Below are 20,197 nucleotides of genomic sequence, written 5' to 3' on the forward strand. Positions count from 1 at the left end.
GTGCGAGAAGGTATACAATGAAAGGACTAGAGGAGGTAAAGGGTGTCGATGAATCTGGAAGCGAGCTCTCCTACGATGGCGGTGGCGCTGACGCCGCTTCCCAGGCCGTACAAGGTGGCCATGCTACCCTTTTTGCCGCTGAAGCTGGCTCTTGCGGTTTGGACGCTTTCCTTGAGATCCTTGACGAACTCGTCGACGACGGGGATGGTGAGGCGGGTGACGGCGATGTGGATGGCGGGTGTGTCGCCCGAGAGACCGTTCATGTGCCACCCCTTCTTGCTCATGCTGTCTCCGACGTCGTAGATGCTGACGCTGTTGTCGGCGGCGCTGGCGAAGGCGATGACGCTCACGAGCGGTTTGCCGAGGACGTAGAGTTCCGGGATCTCGCGTTCGATCCGCGTGACAATCTCCTTGGTCGCACCAACGATGTCCCGGCATGATTGAGTGTAGCCGCTCTGACCGAGGTGCATCATCGCCGCCCACGTTCCAGCGATCAGCGACCCAGGGCGAGAACCGGAGAGCGTGGGAGTGGCGTAGACTCCTCCAGGCCAGTCCGTCTTGACGTAGTACTGGAAGCGTCGAAGTTCGGCAGACCGGTACAGGATGGTCGAAAGACCCTTGGGACCAAAGCCGTACTTGTGCGTGTCACAGCTGATGCTCGTCACGCCCTCGACTCTGAAGTCGAACGGCTCGCTCTCAAACCCTGCCTTGGACAGGAAAGGAACGAGGAACGAGCCGAGACAGCAATCGACGTGCAACAGAATCTTGTGCGCACGGGCGAGCTTTGCCAAGTGCGGGATATCGTCGATGGCTCCATCGGGAAAGTTGGGTGCGGATCCAACAAGACCGATGGTGTTGCTGTTGATCGCACGAGCTACACGACCGACCAAGACTTTGCGGGTAACAGGGTCGACGGGAATGTGGTGGATCTTGATGCCAAAGTACTGCCCAGCCTTGTCGAACGCTGCATGCGCCGAGACGGAGACGATGAGTTCCGGCTCCTTGATTCCCTTTGTCGCTCTCGCCCACTCTCGCATGGCGAGGCAGGAGAGCAAGATCGACTCGGTTCCACCGGACGACGTCGCACCCGCCGCACCGGGGGGAGCGTTGTACATGGCCAACACCATGGCTACGATCTCGGCCTCCATCTTTCGCACACCGGGGAACACGTCTGGATGCAGCGGGTTGGAGACCAAAAATTGACGGATCGAGTCGGCCAACAGCTCGGAGAGGTCGTCACCACCATGGTAGACTGCACCGGAGACTTTGCCGCCTTTCCACACGCTCTGCCCATCGCGCTCCTTCCAATCGGATTCGACCACCTTGGCGTCTACGCCCGCCTCCATCGTTTGCAGCTTACCCATCTCGCCGCGGATCCACTCAGACTCTTTACCCAACTGCGGCAACGACCGGTTGACTTCGAGGTGCGATGGTCGCGGTACGATCTTCTCCTCCACCTCCTTCATGGCCGCGTTGAGCTCCCGGGCGACTTTGCGTTTCGCCGCCGGCGTCTTGAGCAGCAGCGCAAACGCTCGTGCCGACACGGAGCGGTAGATCTGAAAGAGGGACTCGGAGATGCCATAGACTTTGAGATGCCGCAAGAGGCGGGTGGTGTAGCGGTAGAGGACGAGGAAGAAGACGGCGTTCTTGGCATTGTCGAAGGTGGCGAGCGTACGGAGCGCCGTGATGAGCAGTCGGTCGTCCGAGGCCGAGGCGCGGGCAGAGGTGGCGAGGGTGGAGATGTCTTTGATTTTGGCCGCGGCTGCCTCGCGGGCTGGGGTGCGGGCTGCCATGGTCGTGAGTGCCTGGTGAGGTCGTCGACGGTGGCGAATGGGTGGTAAGAACGATTGAAGCGCAAGGTCTTGCTTGAGAGTCTTTCTAGATGTAGAGAGAGCTGATGGATGGTCGAATCTGAGGGTCGGTTCAGCTCGTGGATAATATAGTCGTGAGACAAGGCACAAGCTCGCTCGACGCTGTTCAAAGGGTCACGGTTAGGATGGGCCGGATGAGAAGTTCCCAACTGCATGGACCAGTGCGTGTCACCGTCTCCGCTGAAATTATTACCCGAGAAGCTTACTTTTTCCCTGCCCGCGCCCGTTACGCCCGTCTCGAGTCGAATAGCGCTCAGCTGCTGACACGTTTTAAGCGCGATACGCCGTCGCACCCACCTACACCTTAACAATGGGCGCGTTTCGACAGCCGCCCCCCGCAGCCGCTTTAGGAATGCAGATTGCGGGCCGCCGGAAGACCATCCGGAGTGGACCACTGCATGGAATGCACCGCCTGGTGAGAGGGAACATACATGCTTCGGACGCTGGGCTCGATTCGCTGCTTTGGACAAGCAGATGGGCGGCATATGGGTTCTAGGCAATTGATGCAGTGATTCGCGCTGAAAAGAACCTCCGTCGTCCATCAGGTGGCTGCACATCCTCTGCTGCCGACGACCTGACCCATCCTGAACACGTCCGACAGCATCCATTGGAAAGTATATTCGCAATATGAGCTTCTGAGTCGTCCTGAGTATCGGCGTTATCTCGGCGTCTCAACGAGGCGCGGAGTGAATCAGCGACCAAGTGGAGGCCAAGCCTCGCTCGAGCAGACGATCCATTGTCTCGTCCACCATCCCATGCAAGCGCTTGCGAGACGCACTCTCACCATGGCTTCCAAGTTGACGCTCGACTCGAAGCTCAAGCTGTCCGACGGGACACTCATCCCGCGTCTCGGGCTGGGCGTGTATGAGATGTCCAACGAGCAAGCCACCCGAGCCGTCACTTGGGCGCTCGAGGCTGGTTATCGCCATTTTGACTGGTAAGCTTGCCTTCCCTACCTATTGTGCGTTCTGAGACGGGCCTGACCTTGAAAACTGTTTATGTAGCGCGGAGTGGTACTACAATGAAGCGGCCGTCGGACGGGCCATCAACGCCTATCTCTCGAGTCCCTCTTGCACGATCAAAAGAGAGGACGTATTCTACTGCTCAAAGCTCCAGAACAACGCCGGCTACTCTGCCACCCAACGCAGCATCAACGCGAGCCTTCAGAAATGTGGACTCGAGTACATCGATTTGTACCTCATCCACAGTCCGTACGGCGGCAAGAAGCGGAGGCTCGAGAGCTGGAAGGCCATCGAGGAGGCCAAAGACCAAGGCCTGATCAAAAGCGTCGGCGTCAGCAACTACGGTCAGCGTCACATCGAGGAGCTTCTCGCCTCGTCACCGAAACACAGACCGACGGTGAACCAGTGCGACCTGCATCCTTTCATGGCCCGAGCCGAGCTCGTCGAGTATTGTCGCGGTGAAGGTATTGAGATGGAGTGCTGGGGACCGCTAGTCAGGGGCGAACGGTTCGACCATCCAGTTTTGCAAAAGATCGCCAAGAAACACGGAAAGACTCCGGCTCAGGTGTTGGTCAGATGGTCGCTCCAGCGAGGCTACGTGACCATCCCAAAGAGCGTCAGCAAGGACAGGATCAAGGAGAACGCAGACGTGTATGATTTCGAACTCGATGACAAGGAGGTGGAGGAGCTGCTGAAGCTCGACGAGTACCTCGTCACCGATTGGGATCCTATTGGCGACTCGTCCGTCTGAATCTCCGTACTCACTCCGTTCACGAACACGCGTCCACTCACAATCACTCTTCACTAGCGACAGAATCTGACAATGATGTCATTGAAGACAGGGGCGAGCGATACGGGCCTACATGGTTGTGTGTGGGTGTCTGTGAAGCTCCTAGGCCTTGGTCTCGGGCACGGCGTCCGGTTCGAGCGCGGGCACTGGCTGGGCCTTGTTATCGGTGGGCAGGGGCTTGTTAGCCGGGAAAGCCAGGACTTCCTTGATCGAGTTGCTGTCCGTGAGGAACATGACCAATCGGTCAATACCCAGACCCCAACCACCGGTGGGGGGGAGACCGTGCTCCAAAGCGTCGATGAAGACATGATCGATCCCCTGTGCCTCGTCATCGCCCTGGTCCTTCTGCCTGCTCTGCTCCTCAAAGTTGGCCCTCTGCACCCAGGGGTCGTTCAACTCGGTGTAGGCGTTGCAGATCTCCTTGGTGGCAACGAAGACTTCGAATCGCTCGCACAAGCCAGGGATGTCACGATGACGCTTGGCCAAAGGCGACATGACCTGAGGGTGTCCCACGATGAACGACGGGTTAACGCACTGCGTCTCGATAAACTCACCCGTCATCTTGTCGATGAGTCGAGAAGAGGTGCGCGGCTCGGAGCAGTCGACGTTGTGCTTAGCCGCCAGGTCGCTGAGCCACTTGCGGGTCTCCTCGGTGTGCAGCTGGTCCGCAGGAGGGAACGTCACGTTCATCTGCTTCTCCAACTCCTTGATCATATCAAATCGCTTCCAGGGCGTGGAGAAGTCAATCTCGTACTCCCGTCCTCCTTCGACGTCCTTACCGTCAGGGTGGTACTTGATCTTGTAAGACCCCGTGACAGCCTTGACCAGACCCGAGATCATCGACTCGGTAATGTCCATCAGATCGTACATGTCGGCATAGGCCATGTAGAACTCGCAGATGGAGAACTCGGGGTTGTGCGTCTGGTCGATCGACTCGTTTCGGAAGACACGGCCGATCTCGTACACCCGGTCCAAGCCGCCAACGACGAGCTCCTTGAGGAACAGCTCGGGAGCGATGCGCATGAAAAGGTCGAGCTTGAGATCGTTGTGGTGCGTGATGAAGGGCTTGGCGGTGGCACCACCGGCAATCTGGTTCATCATGGGCGTCTCGACCTCGAGGAAACCGAGGTTGTCGAGGAAACGGCGAACGTAGTTGATGATCTTGGCGCGCTTGACAAAGATGTCGCGCACGTGGTTGTTCATGATGAGATCGAGGTAGCGCTTGCGGTGACGCTGCTCGGTGTCGGTGAAGCCGCCCTTGTCACCCTGAGCCGCCTTGGGCAGCATCTTGAGGTTGGGCGAAAGCAGCTTGATCGAGCGAGGGAAGATCGAGAGCTCACCCTTCTTGGTCTTACCGGGGACACCAGTGACACCGACAATGTCACCACGACGGAGCAGATCGTGGATAGCGAAGAAGTCGCCGTCGGTGTGGTCCTGAAGCTGAGCGGTGATCTGCACCTTGACCCCCTCGCCGTGGAGGTCGTAGAATCGCAGCTTCTGACCGGCCGAGCGCATGTTGTGGAGACGACCGGCAATGCTGACCTCCTCGTTGTCGAGGTGCTGGCCAGCCTCGACCTTGCCCTCGTACTTGGCGATGAACTCGGAGAGCGAGATCGAGACGTGGAACTTGTGCGGGTAGGGGTCTGGGTTCTTGGTCTCTCGCAAGCCGGCGATGGTGCGGAATCGACGCTCGTAGTACTGGTTGGGGTTGAGCTCCTCCTCAGAGGCAGCCGCCGACTTGGCAGCGCCGGCGGAAGCGTTCTGTGCGGGCGCCTCGGCAGCCTTGGAAGCCTTCTTGGCGTCCTTCTCGCGCTGCTTCATTCGTCGCTTGAGCTCGGACTTGGAGATCATCTCGCCGGTGACCTCATCCTTGACGAGGTTGACGGCCTCACCGGTGGCGGCGGGCTGGCTGGTTGCGTCTGTGGACGACATGTTGCGGAGCGGTTGGTGCTGGATGCTTCGCGGCAAAGACGAGCGAGGAGCGAAAAGCTGAGGTCGTAAAGAAGTCGAAGGCGCGGATCTGGGTACGAGGGTCAAGGATCGAGTGAATGCCTTGAACATACAATCGGCTATACTGTACTGTAGCGCAGGCTCGAGGTCTGGGTGTGAGCGGTTGTCAGACAGCGAAGTGTGTGAAGCTGATCTGACGAGGAGAGATGGTGGAGGAAGTCGAGTTGATGGTGATAGAGGCAAAGCGCAGAGCTGAGAAGAAAGTGAGAAGAAAAAAGGATATTCGATTACATTTTTTTGTAGTCCTGTGCGCGTGACCTTTGAATTCGGCGCACTTTGACAAGCTGACTCGATTATATATCGGTCTAACAGCCTCGAACTTTTTCGCTCGACTCGCTGCAGCATCATGAAGCAATGCACAGTTGATACACATCATCAAAAGACTTCAAGAGCAGACAGTGAAAGCGAGAACAGACCTGGTGAATCATGATCATGATGGCATAGCAATAAGAGTACACGTCGTGGTGACAGAATGGGCCCAATGAGCATCAGAGCTTCTTCTCGTTCTCCGAGTCACGGTCGTTGACATAGCCGCGGTCGCCGACGTGCTCGATGCTGTCCTCGTCATACACGTCCCTGGAGTCGCCCTGGCGGGTCTGCTTGTCGAGCTGAGCACCATCCTGCTCGCCAGCACCGGGAATGGTGGCAGGAAGAGCTTTCTCGAACTCGGCGCCGCGGAATTCCCAGCCGAAAGTTACGACGATGATGAGGTACGCGCAGACGGTACCGAGGAGGATGGCCGAGACCTTGGCATAGGCAGGGATGAACTCCTCGACCGTCGCAGGCGATCCAGGACGCCACTTGGGGTTGCGCTCCTTCAGGTTGTCGCCGCCAACGGCCTCAATCTGAGAGGACGCGGACGAGGCAGCATTGCCCAGCTGGTACGCCAAACCGGCGTACGTCGCCCTGAAGGCCGGAGGAGCGATCTCGGAAAGATAGATCGGCACCACTCCCCAGGCTCCCTGAACTCCGAACTGGAGCCAGAAGGCGCCAACGGCGAGCGCTGAGAAGCTGTTGGGCAAGATCCAGGCCGGGATGAGGGCTCCGGTGATGATGACGAACATAATGATGGTCAAACGGCGGCCCAGGTACTGCGAAAGGTAGCCGGCAAAGAAGCCGCCCGTAATAGCACCGCAGTTGGAGATAATGGTCGCAAGCGACGCCTGATGGGCCGAGAGAAGCTTGGACTTCTGAAGGATGGTCGGGTACAGGTCCTGGCTCGAGTGCGAAAGGAAGTTGAAGCCGGTCATGAGCAGAATGCCGTAAATGCAGCGCAGCCAGTGAGTGCGGAGCATCTCCTTGAGCTCGGTCACGAAGACCTTGGCCTTGCTCTGGCCAATGGCGCCCGAGGCATCGCGCTGGGCCTTCTGGCGGAGGAAGAGCTCGGACTCGGGAAGCAGAAGGCGGACGAGCGCGGCCAGGGCGGAAAGGCCAGCACCGAGGAAGAAGAGGATGCGCCAGTTGTGCGTCTGCTGCACCCAAGTGAGGTTGACCGAAGCGGCAAGAAGATATCCGACCGCATAGCCCTGTTGCAGGACACCCGAGAAAAGACCTCGGGGGGCGGCAGGCATGTTTTCTAGCGCTGTCGCCGTCGCCATTCCCCAAATGCCGCCCATCTATGTGATATACACCGTAGAGAGCATGGCAGGACGATGGGGAGGTCGGAAGACATCCAAGGAAGCAAGAAAAACGAAGAACAGACGAAGAAGTTAGCATGACCGATTTTCTTTGGCGGCGTTTTGGCGGCGTTTGGTCGTGGCGAGCACGAATGGCAATTTCAAGCAATACTTACGCCAATGCCGAAGAGGGAGCGGACAGCCAGGAACTGAGTGTAGGTCTGGATGAAGCCAGAGCCGAGCGAAAGGGCGGCGATGATGATCAAGTTGACGACGAGGGGGTATTTTCGGCCGTATCGGTCCGAGATGATGCCGAAGATGGCGGCTCCGACGGAACGGAAGAGCAGGGTGAGAGTGATAGCCGTCGTGATGTCGTGGGTAGGTCTGTCGAACTGGGTCGAGAGGGCGGTGACGGAGAGTGAGACGGCGAAGAAGTCCCAGGCATCGACGGTCCAGGCGAGCCAGCCCGAGAAGAACATGGCACCCTGGAGCGGCGTGAGCATCATGGCGAGCTTGATGGGGTTGAGCGGGGCGCCATTGCGGGCAATGCGTCGCTCCTCCTTGGAGGGAAGCTTGAAGAGACCGTGCGTAGGGTCGAGCATGGTGGCGTCGAGAAGGGGGGAAGGCGAGGAGGTCGTGAGGAGGTAACGCGTCCGCGAAGATGGCCGAGGTGCTCTTGAAGGAGGCTGTTGGCGGACGGCGTCGCGGAGGAGGGAAGTCTGCGTGCCAGGTAGATGGGTGGGAGGGCTCTATGTCGGGGATGTCTGGGCAATGGGAGGTCTTTATACACGACCTCTGGAGGGGCAGGGTCGAGGAACGAGCTCAAGAGTAAACGCACTGCACGCAGAGTCAGACCGCATACTTCGAAACCCACTTCATAAGAGTGGCACAATGCCGTTTCGAAAGTGGGGTCGGTACGAGGCTAACCTTGGTCCCACTCCTCGTGGGGAAGCTGCACAACACGACGAGCGGGGCCAATCAGGCTCCAGACAGACGGCGAAACGGCCCAACAACGAAGCAAAAGTGCATCTCACAGCCGAGCTCGCATTTGCGCGGATAAGATGAACGAATGCAGGCCCACACACGCTGCGTGTCCGAGCAGCCAGCCACAGACGAAGGTTCGCCTCCTGAGCAGACCTCGGTAGAGGGCCCAACGAACGTCGTCTTTGCGATAGGTACACGGACGCTCAAGCCTGGTCGATCCGGGACGCAGACTGGAATTGTGCCTCGCCGGGCAAAATTTTGATTTTTTTGTGTGGCTGTCAAAAAAGGCAAGGATCGCGCATCACAGTCGAGCCTCGAAGAACACTGGCGAGCCGCTGTCGCCGCGGGTTGAGAAAAAGAAAATGTCCTTTTGCCGCGAATCTAATGTCCGTCCCGCCGACTCGCACAAGCAGGTGGGATTTCTTGTACGACGTGGTCCACTACCGTTCGCTGTGACTGGCCTTCGACCCCGCTTCATTCAATGTGGGGACTCCGCTTTGCGTTGCCTGAATGACGGACAAGAACAAATGCTCAAAGACGATTGAATGAATCATTCCGTTGCCGCAGCGAGCAGAGGGCACGCGGATTCGGCGAAATCTGCAACCGATAGCATCGCTTAGGAGTCATGAGTGGGCAGATGAGACACTGCAAAGGCATGCGGGCCAGCACCAATCAGAGGCGTGGCAATCCATCCATCTCCCCGCAGTTTTCGGCTGGTTCACGCTTCTCTCCGCTGTCGCTCGCCTATTGTCCGGGCGAATGAAATTGTGGGCCTCGCCTTGTAAGCGAGGCTCTCACTCTCGAGGAACGGTCACACGGCTGCAGACATTTTTGATCAATTCGATGTCCGCCGTCTGAGATGGCTCATTTGGCCCGCGTCCTGGCACAAGCCGCGAGCTGCAAGCCCTGCCGTTGGTTGAGACCAGCCTTACCGCAATCTTCCGCGGCGACGGCGGCCTCGACCTCCCTGCTGGCCTTCGGGTTTCCTCGCCCGACTGCGTTGCCGTCCTCTTTCACCCCACACTGCGCATTTTGAAATTGACCGAGCTCATCCCCTCGCAGTCTCCCTGTGCCTCGTTCGATGCTGTTCGGGAACACATGCTTGTCGACAATGAGTCTCAGTTCGGATCATTCCGAATGCTTCTTTCCGCGCGACCGACTGATCTCGTCTCCTTCCGGAGCAAGAAAAAACATTCGTCGCACTGCTGCTCTCGTGCACAATCCGCCAGCTCCTTCCCTGGCGATCTAATTGGGAATGTGAGGGATGAGCATGATCAATGCCGTGACACCGAGCGAGACGCAGGTGGTGGAAGTGTCGAGCTGAAGCGAGAGGATGAGCATGCGTGGCAGTGCTGTCGAGGTGATGTGATACGCGTGGATGGGATAGAGACGCAGGAAGGTCAACAGCACACGCGCCATTGGTCGCAAATCCTCGTACAGTAACTGGTCGTATTCGGAGATGGTGACGAGGAAGATGATGGCTGCGACGTTCTCGAAGCAGTGGATCCACTTCTTTCGTTCTGATCGCTGTTCCTCCTGGTCGGAGAGCTTCTTCGATCTCTGAGCGAGCGGGGAGCCACAGTAACGCAACTCTCACGTCTCGATCTCGTTGTCCGAGTTCATCGCCAAGTACGAAGGCCAGTCAGCATTGCGACAGCGAGGAGCTGAGCATCGCCGGTCATCTTCACACCATGCCTTAGGAAGTGCGTCTGCATGGCCGTCTCGCATGGTTGAGATTTCATGCAGAGCGGAGAGCCCCGCACTCACTCCGCACTCCTCGTCCCCGGCTTCACCCGTAAACAATCTTGCTCCGAACATCATCGAGTCTCGACCCCCACACACCTCGACCAATCAACCATTGTCCCGAAAACCCACCAACGCGGGGCCCAACGGCCAACTTCAATGCGGTGCTCCGCGTTTGCACGAGCTAGAGAACTTCGTACATCGGTCAACTCGCAGGTCGAAGGCACGCTCGATGTTTCCCTTTTGTTTGTCCCAATCAATGAGGACCTCGCGACTCCACCGCGGCATTGCCTCGGCAAGATCAGGTTCAGTCCGGTCGTGATTGGCTCGTCGGCGGCAAGGGTAGGCGGAATTCTCCGATCCCCTACCGCCCGTCTTCAAACGAAATGCATGTTGACGACCACATTTGCCCCAGTTGACGCTCGCTTTGCCTGCTCCATAAGTAGGTGCCTGCGCACACTTGCCCTCGATTGAGCTTCCACGGCCCTTGCGAGTGCAATACCTTCAACGCGGACCGTCACAGAAGAAGTGAATCGAGCCCAGGAAAGGCAAATTTCGAGCCAAAAAAGAGAGTCCTACGGGGATTGAACCCGCGACCTGCAGAATGCAACCCTTTGATGGTTTCTTCAGAATGCGAACCGAAGTCTGCCGCTCTACTGCTGAGCTAAAGACCCTTCGACCAAGCACACGATGATTTGCATACATAATCGCTACAATAATGTGCATCTTCTTGACAGACACTTTGTGAGCTTAATCGGGCAGATTTTCAGCCGAGCCCACGTTTTCTTCTGAAAAGTCTCAAAGTCTAGAAGTTTTGAAGTTGCTCCTGATCCTGTTCGCAATACCTATACTTTCGTTGATCGAGGATGATGATGTCGAGCTCATCCAGCGTGTCGCGCAGTATGCGCTTGGCTGCTTCATCGAGCAGATCTATTCTGTCGTTCTCGTCAGCTTTCTCAGCAAGATCCTTCTCTCGCTCGGCCCTCGTGTTGGAACCCAAGAAGCCGTCGATCAAGGCCATCGCCGAGCTGCGCAAGCTCGTGCCGGGAACCAGCATGCTCAAGGCGAAAGAGGCGCTACTTGCATCTCGTCCCTCTGGTTTGCCGGATGAGGACTCGATCGAGCTGGCACTCGAATGGCTCGAAACCGATCGCAAGAAGTCCGGTGCCAAGAAGGCAGACAAGGTGGCCAGCAGGCAGGCCCGCGAAGGTGTCGTCGCGGTCACCATCCTTTCTGACGGTCTGCCAAGCTCTGTCGAGCTCAAAGGTCAACTCAAAGAGGAAGCAAAGAGTGCTGGGATCGGTGCGACCAGTGCGGCTTCCGGAGGTATCGTTGAGGTCAACTGCGAAACCGACTTTGTGGCCAAGAACGAGGTCTTTTCCCACCTGGTCAAGGATATCGTCCACACCGTCGCCCTGTTTCCGACGCTGACGGTGGAGAGCCAATCGCAAGGAGGCTTGATGGAGGTATCGGTCGACCAGCTGTTGACCTTCCCATTGCTGCCTAGCTCGCCAGAGGCCACTGGATCGAGTGTCGCACCCAAGACCGTTGGCTCTGCCATCATTGACGTGGTGTCCCGTCTCGGCGAGAAGATCTCGATCGCCCGAGCAGCCGCCATCCTATCACCCACAGTGCCTTCGCCAGACGCACCTCGCCGATCAACCACCGGAACCGCTAAGGGTGGATCCATCGTCGACCTCGCTTCCGCTTTCGCTCACGGTGGATCCGCCGGTTTCGCTGCGGCCAAGGACACTGCTAAGCCAGGCTACGTGCTCACCAGCGGCAAAGTCGCTTCGCTGCTCATGACCCGCTTCGCCAGTCCGAAGCTTCCTGACGCGCTCGCAGCCGCCGACGGCTCGATTCAGACCAACATTCGAGCCCTAACCCGTAGTCTAGCGCGTCAGGCCGCTGGAATGGAGACCAAATCCATCAACTCCCCCTCAACAGAAGCACAGGGCGAAGTCAGCACCTCGCTCTACCAGCAGCCTTTCCTGATGCTCTTGCCCGCCGCCGCTCCGAGTCCCGAAAGCAACGGGCAGGCAGTTCGAGACGTATTGGCTTCGTGGGCGAGTCACAACAACCTCGATGGTAGCGACAGTGTGGTCGAGGTAAGAGACATGCACCGATGGGAACTGGGCGAAACAGCAGCTCCGCAAGAATCGACGGGTGAGGGGTTCGCCGAGGAAGTGCGAAAGGCTGCCGGCCTCGCTTGAGACGAAGCTTCTTCCTACATGTACAACACAGCATTGCAATACCGATAGACATCACTCACTCCTCACCTCCACAGATACCCGCTCGGAGTGTCCTGTTCTGTGGTATCCTATTGATGACCGGAAAACCCGTGATTGCGATCAGCTACAAAGCAACTACATGCGCCTCAAAGCAAGTCCCGTGGACTATGCAGGCAATTCAGCTCCTTGAGCGCTGCAAACCTTCGAACCGTCCGACCGGACTCCTGAGATGGATAAGAGTATACCGCCAGAACCTGTTCCGGGTCCAATCCGTACTCGTTCGGATGCAGCAGACGCTGGTGGAAACGTTTGAGTGCTTTCGTGCCCGACCGTTCACCCTTGAACACCGCCTTGGCGTCCACGCATGGCAGAAGCACTTCAGCCATCCGACCGTGGAAGAGCAGTGGGATCGCGACCTTCATCGAGCTAGCCTCGGCAGCGCCCGCTCCAGCCCGCTGCTGCTGCTTGCGTGCGACGTATTCCGAATCGACCTCTTCGAGCATGATCGCGAAGCGAAGGCAGTACGAAAGCGATTCGCCCTCTTCGTCCCCGCACTTGATGCAGAAGCGCTGATCGAGTGGCAACAGCCTTTTGCATGCCTTGCATTCGGCTCGTCCCCATTGCTCCACCTTGGCGGGATTGGTCGAGATGACACGTGCTTTGACTTTGAACATGCCAGGACAGAGCGATGTAGTGGGCAGCTCGGCCAGCGCTGTCAGGGGGACAGAGGCTGGTGCATTGCATCGAATCAATGGCCGACGCTCCTCGACAGCCATGTCGGGGGGTCCCATGATCATGCTTGGCTTCACATCGGGCGTCTCGATCTGTGAAAGATCATCTGCTGTGCGATTGCCATTATTGCTGGTGCCAAGTGCTGTCGGCGCTGCATTTCCGTTCTTGGACGGCGTTGCCTCTTGGAGCACGCGTGCTTGACGCTGGGCTGGTGTCGGGAAGGGAGGCTGTGTGGACGAAGCTGGACTCGGCTGCGTGGCTGTCACGGCTTGAGCAGCGGGAGCGCTCGTCCTTGTGGTCGTTTCAGAAGCCGTCACTACCGCTGCCGCAGACACCGCACTCACGGCGATCGGCTTCTGTCGTGCCGGGATGGTCGGCTCTGCTTGGTGGTTCTGCTCTCCTGGCTGAGCCTGTTGGTGGGCGTTCGGCTCTTCTTGGGAAGCCCGACCAAAATCGCGTTCAGCTCGATCCGCGAACGCCTCTTCTTCAGCATTGAAGAGCGTCTCCATGAAGCGAGTGCGTCGCTTCTCGAGATCGATGCGCGCCTCGTCTGTGGGCTTGAGGGTGCGGATCTTGATGCCGCTGTCGGTGCTACTGCCAAGGCCACCGGTAAGGAGTCCTCGCGGGTTGAGCTTGGGCCGGACATTCTGGATGCGGATGATGTCGCCCGTCTGGAGACCTTCCGCGATGGTGGCATGGCTGTCCCATAGACTGATCTGGAACACATGACCCCATCCGTCCGTGTCGTCAGGGTACGGAATCTCGCTTTCGAGTCGGAGATACTTGTCGTTGCCGCGATAGAACAGAGTATGGTTGGTGTAATCGGTGACGTACAGGTCAGGTGCGAGCGTGTGGGTATAGACCTTCAAGACCTCGACGACGGTGTCGAAGAAGGTGTTCTCGCCGACCTTTTGGAGCTTGAGGGTAGGACGCGATGATCTAGTCATGATGTTGGCATCGACGCCTTGCAGCTCCGAGAACCAGTTGGCCATGTCGCGGAAGTGTTCCATCTCCTCGGCGCTGCATTCAGGAGGGGTGTGTGAGGCGAGAGGAAAGTTGGAAGAGGCGCGAACGTCGCCCGAAACTGGGTCGTAGATGGCCCAGCTCCACGTGGCAGCCGATTTGCCCACTGCTTGCGGCTTGCCGGAGAACATCTGAATGTGGACGCCGCGAACAGCGACGATGTGGCCAGGCTTGACGTTTTGCGGGATGCGCTCGCTCTGCTGTGCGAAGAGCATGACCGTCATCGACCTTGCCAGCTCCTTGGCATATCCGGTCCCTGAGAGGCACGATGCATCTGCGATGGTGATCTTGATGCTGAGATCACGTGTTCCGCTGGTGGATCGACGAGGGTCACCAGCGGCGACGACAACGCCGATGATGCTGGCGCGTTCGCCGTCGCGAACCATCGACATGGGCGTATAAAGGCAATTGCCCATCTTGCGTGGCTTGACGTTAGGTGCATTGCGTCGTGGCGGGGCGGGGGGAGCAGCAGAGGCCTGCCTTGACGACGCTCTTTCGACGGGGCGCGGCCAGATCGAAGATGAGCCAGCTTGAGCTTCGCTTTTGATTGCGCTTGAGCCGGCAGCTGAGGCAGAGGTCCTGGCAGGATTCGCGGGCTGAGGTGGTGGCGGCGGCAGAGAAGTGAGTGCGGACGTACCTGCACTGGTGGTCGTTTGGGGTGCATTGCCGGAAGGAGCAGGGGTGGCGAACCAATCGGAAAGCTGACTTGGCGGAGCCGGCTCGAGAGGAGTGGCAGCGGCCGTAACAGATCGAGATGGCGGCATCTGTGAAGGCTGCCGAGCGCATGAGAGTGCTGGTGCCGACACGGTGCGTGCTGGTGTTGGTGTTCTTGAAGTCAAGATGGGGTGAGACGCAAGCTGTTCGACCCATATGGCCGAAGTAGGGGTCCCTGGGTTGGCGGAAGACGGCTGTGGCGACATCTTGATGACGACCTTTTCGTGCTGAAAAACGGCATGAGGAGCGGCGTGAGCTGTGCTGGCCAAGTCAGCTGCGAAGCCAGAGATATAGACCACAGCTGGTGGTCCCAGTCGATGGAGCAACAGTAACGGCTCTGATACTTTGCTTGCGAGCTCGCCGGTGAAAGTCAGCGAGATGCTCGGTCGATGCGAGGGCTCGTTGGACTCAAGACAGCTGAGCTCAAGCTTGAAAGCGTCTCCGAGTGGTTCCGCCTGAACGACTTGGCCGCAGATGCAGACGGCAGCACCTCGACCGTGGCCCACGCTCTCGATCCATCGTTCCAATCCGACGAGCTTTCCCAGGCGATCCTCCTCAGATTCGGCGAGATGGCGAGCACGCTTGCTGATACCGCCACTTGAAGGCTTGAGAAGCTCGGATGTGGTAGACATTGACCTAAATGGCCCTGCCGTGGCGCTGTCAGCTCGGATGTGATTGTTTAATGGGGCTGCTGCTGGTGTTGGTGCTGTTGGATGGTCACCCTCGGAAGGCTCCCTCTTAGGGCCCTTCCTCTTGCGCGGCATGGTCGATCGAAGCTGAGTAGGGAGAGGCGGTGTCAGGTCAAGGGAGCATCAGTCAGCGCCATGGCTTGGAGCATGGACTGGTATCAAAGGGTCCTTCTCCTCCAAGCAGACCAACACCTCGACTCGGCCACGCGCGTTTCCTGTGACTGCTCTCGTGCCCTCATTTATTTTTTTTCCAGAGTGTGAGATCTTTAAGCTCCACTTTCCGCGCTTGGCTGCCAAAAATTTGGCTTGGTGTTGGACTCTTGCTGCTTGGCTGTCACGCGACGCGTTTTGAGAAGAAAGCCGCGGCACAGCGTGTAAAGTGCCCACAAAGACGGCGACTTTGTCCCACATGGCTCCGTTCGGGGGAGGAAGTGAGGAGCGGTCCAGACGAAGCTCAGTTGTCTGCCACAGCGTCGAAGAGCGATAGGACATACAGTCTCGGACCGTGTCCTTTCCATCCGACACCTCAAACACGGCCATGTCTTTGTACATTCGAGACTGATCATGGTCATGCTGCTGCTGCTGCTTGGAACGAGCGATCAGACTCCAATTTCAAAGTGGACCCTGAGACAAGCGATCTGAAGGCTTGGTTGCGCAGGTCAAGAGACAAGCAAGAGAGCAACGTCGGGTCTGACGCCGACACGGCATCTCCGACTATACACTTCCAGCCTTTGAGCTATTCTTCCGGCCTCCTTCCGCGTCTCGTATCGGAGCGTGGGGGCCGATCTGACTGAGCACGGATCATTTGCGTCTCTCAGATCAAGTGTGGCTGGTGTGGTCTACAACTGAGCAGTCACAATTGAGCCGCTTCTTGGCTTGATCAAAAGCAGGCACTGCGAGGGCGGAGCGAGCCAGCTGAGCTTTGCGAAATTCTTCTTCCGTCCGAGCCAACAAGTATGATGATGCGATCACGACGGATAATTCGCTGAGTCTGCTTCCTGACACGCTGCGCGCTCAGCCGTGTATGCTCAACACCACGCCCCTCTTCCTTTCCTCCACACCCTGATCATCTGTGCCGTTCATCACTCGAGTTCGAATCACGATCGCGTCTGCTTGCTACCTAACCATGGCGGCCGCACCGGATTCCTCGGTGCTAGTCGACCTTACCGCCGACGACGACTCGCTCTCGGAGCTCTCAGACGCACCGGACCCTCTCCCTTCCACCTCCTCATCCAAAGCCAAGCCCAAGTCTAAATCGTCCTCAGCCAAGGCCGCTTTGACCAAATCGGCTTCCTCTTCCAATCTTGCAGGGCCCAAGGCGACCACCAAGCCCAAAGCGAGAAAGTCGGAACCTACCACAGCTTCGAAAACCAACGGCGCTGAACATACGCCGGCGAAAGGAAAGGCAAAGGAGAATGGCAGCGCATCTAAAGCACCCCACCCGCGCTCAACACCCATCAGCGATGCTGTTCGAGCACGCACCCACGTCAACGTCGAAGGTGAGGTGCAGAAGAAATGCCATCAACACCATCAGAACTGCAAAGGTCCTCTGCTCGAGTGCACCTTCATGCGAGCTCCAGGCAAGCGATGCCAGGGCCGATACTGCTTCTCTTCCCTGAAGCGCTTCTATGACCAGGACCCAGAGACCATCGTCAAGTCGAACCGCATGATGATCAATCCCGAGGAACACTGTCCACCTTCCGAGGCCAAATATGCGTGGAAATGTCCACGTTGCCGCGGCAAGTGTGCCTGCTCCACCTGCCGCAAAGCTCGAGGTCTTGAGCCTCTCGGTAAGTGGTCCACCAGTAAGTCGAGCACGGGCACTACGGAGGCTGGCGACGACTCAACGAGCAAGTCGAAATCGAAGACGAACGGCGATGCGGCTGCACAGCCAGAGACCAGCAAAAAGGCATCAACGAAGGGCAAGGGCAAGAACATTGCAGAGGCCATGGCAGCAGGAAAGACCAATGGCAAAGGCAAGGCCAAGTCCGACGCCATCGATGTCGACGCCGACGAAGATGACGGTGTCAACACGCCACCGCCCCCTGGCAGCCGCAAACCAGCGCCAAAGAAGACGCTCGCCAGTATTCTCTCCGCCAACACCATCCGTGCGCCCGCTTTCAAAACGTTCAAGCCACCTGCAGAGACGGCACCTCCGACACTCGAAGTCATCCCCACCAAGCTCCCCGAGGACAATATGCGTGCTCGCATGTGGATCTACGAGAGCATGGTGCGCTTCGACAAGTTTGGTCTCAACCGAGGCGTCCTCTCGCAGCTCGACCGCTTCGAGCACTGGACGCACACCATGGTGCAGGACATGCTCGCCTGTCTCCTTAAGACCATCGCTGGGATGAGCAACATCGAACGCGGTCAACCCACCAAGCCGTTCGTCAAGGCCATTACCGCCTTCCGCAGTCACGGCAAGAATCTGCAGCGCGGCGAGCCCTGGGCCGCTGCCACTGAGCTGCTGACCATTCTTGGTCTGGCACGTACGCCGCTGGCCTTCGTCGAGCACGACATTCCTGTCGAGGTGGAAGCTGCGGCTGCCCACCGCTCGCCATCGCCTCCCCCGGCTGCTCGGGTGACCCGCGCACGCAGAGCCAAGGAGGGCAACCAGTACGAGATCGCTCGTCAACTCTCGCTGCTGGATCAATGGGAGGAGGACGAGTTTGGCGAGACGGCGGGCGACGCTGACGAGGATGATGAGGATGCCTTACCGTCCAAACGCAGGCGTGGGACGACGAAGAAGTCGATCTACGTCTACGACGAGCCGAGCGATGACGAGAGCATGGCGGACCCGGATGACAGCTCACGCGCTCGACGTTCTGGACGATCGCGTAGAGCCGCAGAGAAAGAGCCAGCGCCCGAAGTCAGACTGACAGGGCGACAGCAGGCCATCAAGCTGCAGCAGGAGCAGCAGAAGGAAGAGGAAGCGGCAGCAGCGGCCCAACAGAAGGAAGAGGAGCATGTTGCGGCGTCCAGAAAACGCCGTGCTTCGAGTGGCAGTATCGTCAATGGCACTGCCAGCATCGCTTCCGATGACGAGGATGCCGACCAACACAACAAGCCTCGGACGAATGGCAACTCTCACGACAAGAGGCGCAAGCTTGTCGCTGGCAGCTCGGACGACGAAGCCGAGTCCGACGTCGACGGTGACGACAGCAAGGTCAAGGACGACGTCGAGACTGATGAGAAGGACACTTCCATTGTCGAGCAAGACCAGGAAGACCTCGAGAGCCCTGATCTCGAGACCAAGGTGTCGATCCTCAGCGCGCTCATCGACGCAGCCGTCATGGCGGAGAACGTGGCCGAGGAGCTCAAGCTGGCCGCAGACAACATGGTCTCACTCGATCGCGCGCAAAAGGTGGCCAACGCCGAGATGGAGAAGGAGATTGTCGAAGAGCTGGCGGACCTCAATAAGCGAGCACCGAGCATCGTCTCTCCCGAGTATCAGAAGTGGAAGGCGGAGAAGGCAGCGCTCGAGCAGGACCACGCATGGCGCAGGCAGGATGCGAGGGTGACGGCTGAGTTGGCCATCGATGTACACGCGTTGCGCACGGGTCCCCTGGGCATTGATGCGGACGGTCGTGAGTACTGGCATTTGCGGGAGTACCAGGAGCGCATGCCCAAGTTCACCGAGGGACGGCATGCGTGGTGCTTGGTGGTGCTGGGCAAAGCGTTCCCCGCGGATCCGAACCAGCCCAAGGAAGCCAAGGAGGACGCAGGGGACGTCAGCATGGCCGAAGTGGGCGACAAGACCAAGGAGGAGAAGAATGAGGCGGATGATAGCGGTCTCACCTCGCTCGATGCTTCGACTGACAACGACGACGCCGACGATGGGGCGAAGAAGGTCCAACTGGGTCTACCTACATCCAAGGGCGGCGCGAACGGACAGGTCGACGCTGCTACTGAGGCCCGAATCTGCATGGGCACCAACGATGCATCGACGATCAAGACGCTTGTCGACTACATCACGTTCCGGCTGGAGCGCGTCGAGTACGAGGAGAACATCGAGCTGCAGGATCGGGAGAAGCTAGCACGCATGGTCAAGGAGGGCGACAGCAGCGATGCATCTGATACGGCTCCTAGCATGTACAGCATTCGGAAGGCCAAACAGACGCTCAAGGACACGCAGGAGGAGCGACGCAGGCAGGTGGAGCAGCTGGTCAAGCGATTGACCAAGACCAAGGAGTACTTTGCCTGGCATCGCGAGGAGTTGGCTCCTTGAATGTCGTTAGGCACCCTCGCAATGCTGACCGTTTCTGTGATCAGAGTCAGGACGCGCTTTCGGACGAGAGGCTGGAAGTGAATTTTTCAGTCTCAGAGCCGAGCGAGATGATCTGATAAGTCTATCAGATTTCGACTTTGGGTCTGCCAAGACAAAGCTGAAAGAATTAGCGAGGAGCGCCATTGTGCTGGCTCATGCAGCAGACGTCACGCGAAGTTTGCAAGAGCTTTAAACCCGCTCGGACGTCGCTTGTGATTGGGTACGGCCGTAGTTGACCCGTGCGACGACCCAAAGGGTGGTGCAGAACAGAGCTTGCTGCTAGGCAGCGGGTGCCGTCATGCAGCGTTAATTGGAAGCCGCACCCCATTCGCCGCTTTGATTGAACGCCATCTAGGACGCTAATGCAGTGACCGCAGCGTCGAGCTCGGCTCGACTCGACTCTGCCTCGGGGTTGAAAGCATCCCTCACAAGGATCAACCTCGATGACACTTGAACAGTCACGCGGAGTCCCTTGAGCTTGTTACCCACTCGAGTTTGTGATCTGATAACAATTTTTTCGCTCCCCCTCGCTTAGCGTTCTTCTTGCATAGACTAGCGAAGCTTA

General features: G+C 58.2%; 8 protein-coding genes and 1 non-coding gene across 9 annotated transcripts; 3 read left to right on the top strand and 6 right to left on the bottom strand.

Moving 5' to 3' along the window:
• Positions 1-26: 26 nt before the first annotated feature.
• On the bottom strand, positions 27-1,793 carry PSEUBRA_001965 (Pyridoxal phosphate-dependent decarboxylase; the record flags this gene model as incomplete). Its single annotated transcript, XM_016435183.1, has 1 exon — positions 27-1,793. The coding sequence occupies one exon, from the start codon at positions 1,791-1,793 to the stop codon at positions 27-29; it is 1,767 nt and encodes a 588-aa protein (XP_016293528.1).
• Positions 1,794-2,656: 863 nt separating this feature from the next.
• On the top strand, positions 2,657-3,584 carry PSEUBRA_001966 (NADP-dependent oxidoreductase domain protein; the record flags this gene model as incomplete). The annotated part of the gene is made up of 2 exons (XM_059464711.1): positions 2,657-2,808; positions 2,876-3,584. 2 exons carry the CDS (start codon positions 2,657-2,659, stop codon positions 3,582-3,584), a joined length of 861 nt encoding a protein of 286 aa, XP_059320800.1.
• A 141-nt stretch (positions 3,585-3,725) lies between these two features.
• PSEUBRA_001967 (Aminoacyl-tRNA synthetase, class II (D/K/N)) lies at positions 3,726-5,555 on the bottom strand (the record flags this gene model as incomplete). The annotated part of the gene is made up of 1 exon (XM_016435163.1): positions 3,726-5,555. One exon carries the CDS (start codon positions 5,553-5,555, stop codon positions 3,726-3,728), a length of 1,830 nt encoding a protein of 609 aa, XP_016293530.1.
• A 566-nt stretch (positions 5,556-6,121) lies between these two features.
• On the bottom strand, positions 6,122-7,851 carry PSEUBRA_001968 (Major facilitator superfamily; the record flags this gene model as incomplete). Its single annotated transcript, XM_016435177.1, has 2 exons — positions 6,122-7,249; positions 7,426-7,851. The coding sequence occupies 2 exons, from the start codon at positions 7,849-7,851 to the stop codon at positions 6,122-6,124; spliced, it is 1,554 nt and encodes a 517-aa protein (XP_016293531.1).
• Positions 7,852-9,478: 1,627 nt separating this feature from the next.
• Positions 9,479-10,051, bottom strand: PSEUBRA_001969 (Guanine nucleotide binding protein (G-protein), alpha subunit; the record flags this gene model as incomplete). Its single annotated transcript, XM_016435186.1, has 2 exons — positions 9,479-9,793; positions 10,001-10,051. The coding sequence occupies 2 exons, from the start codon at positions 10,049-10,051 to the stop codon at positions 9,479-9,481; spliced, it is 366 nt and encodes a 121-aa protein (XP_016293532.1).
• Positions 10,052-10,545: 494 nt separating this feature from the next.
• PSEUBRA_006453 lies at positions 10,546-10,650 on the bottom strand. Its single transcript has 2 exons — positions 10,615-10,650; positions 10,546-10,581 (listed from the first exon to the last, which is right to left on the bottom strand). It is a non-coding gene; the product is annotated as a tRNA-Arg (tRNA).
• Positions 10,651-10,878: 228 nt separating this feature from the next.
• On the top strand, positions 10,879-12,189 carry PSEUBRA_001970 (Translation elongation factor EFTs/EF1B, dimerization; the record flags this gene model as incomplete). The annotated part of the gene is made up of 1 exon (XM_016435138.2): positions 10,879-12,189. The coding sequence occupies one exon, from the start codon at positions 10,879-10,881 to the stop codon at positions 12,187-12,189; it is 1,311 nt and encodes a 436-aa protein (XP_016293533.2).
• Positions 12,190-12,353: 164 nt separating this feature from the next.
• Positions 12,354-15,308, bottom strand: PSEUBRA_001971 (Telomeric single stranded DNA binding POT1/Cdc13; the record flags this gene model as incomplete). The annotated part of the gene is made up of 1 exon (XM_059464712.1): positions 12,354-15,308. The coding sequence occupies one exon, from the start codon at positions 15,306-15,308 to the stop codon at positions 12,354-12,356; it is 2,955 nt and encodes a 984-aa protein (XP_059320801.1).
• A 1,183-nt stretch (positions 15,309-16,491) lies between these two features.
• Positions 16,492-19,593, top strand: PSEUBRA_001972 (uncharacterized protein; the record flags this gene model as incomplete). Its single annotated transcript, XM_016435127.1, has 1 exon — positions 16,492-19,593. The coding sequence occupies one exon, from the start codon at positions 16,492-16,494 to the stop codon at positions 19,591-19,593; it is 3,102 nt and encodes a 1,033-aa protein (XP_016293535.1).
• Between the last annotated feature and the right edge of the window lie 604 nt (positions 19,594-20,197).

Source organism: Kalmanozyma brasiliensis, assembly GCF_000497045.1.
Source record: "Kalmanozyma brasiliensis GHG001 unplaced genomic scaffold PSEUBRA_SCAF16, whole genome shotgun sequence".
Lineage (NCBI taxonomy): Eukaryota > Fungi > Basidiomycota > Ustilaginomycetes > Ustilaginales > Kalmanozyma > Kalmanozyma brasiliensis.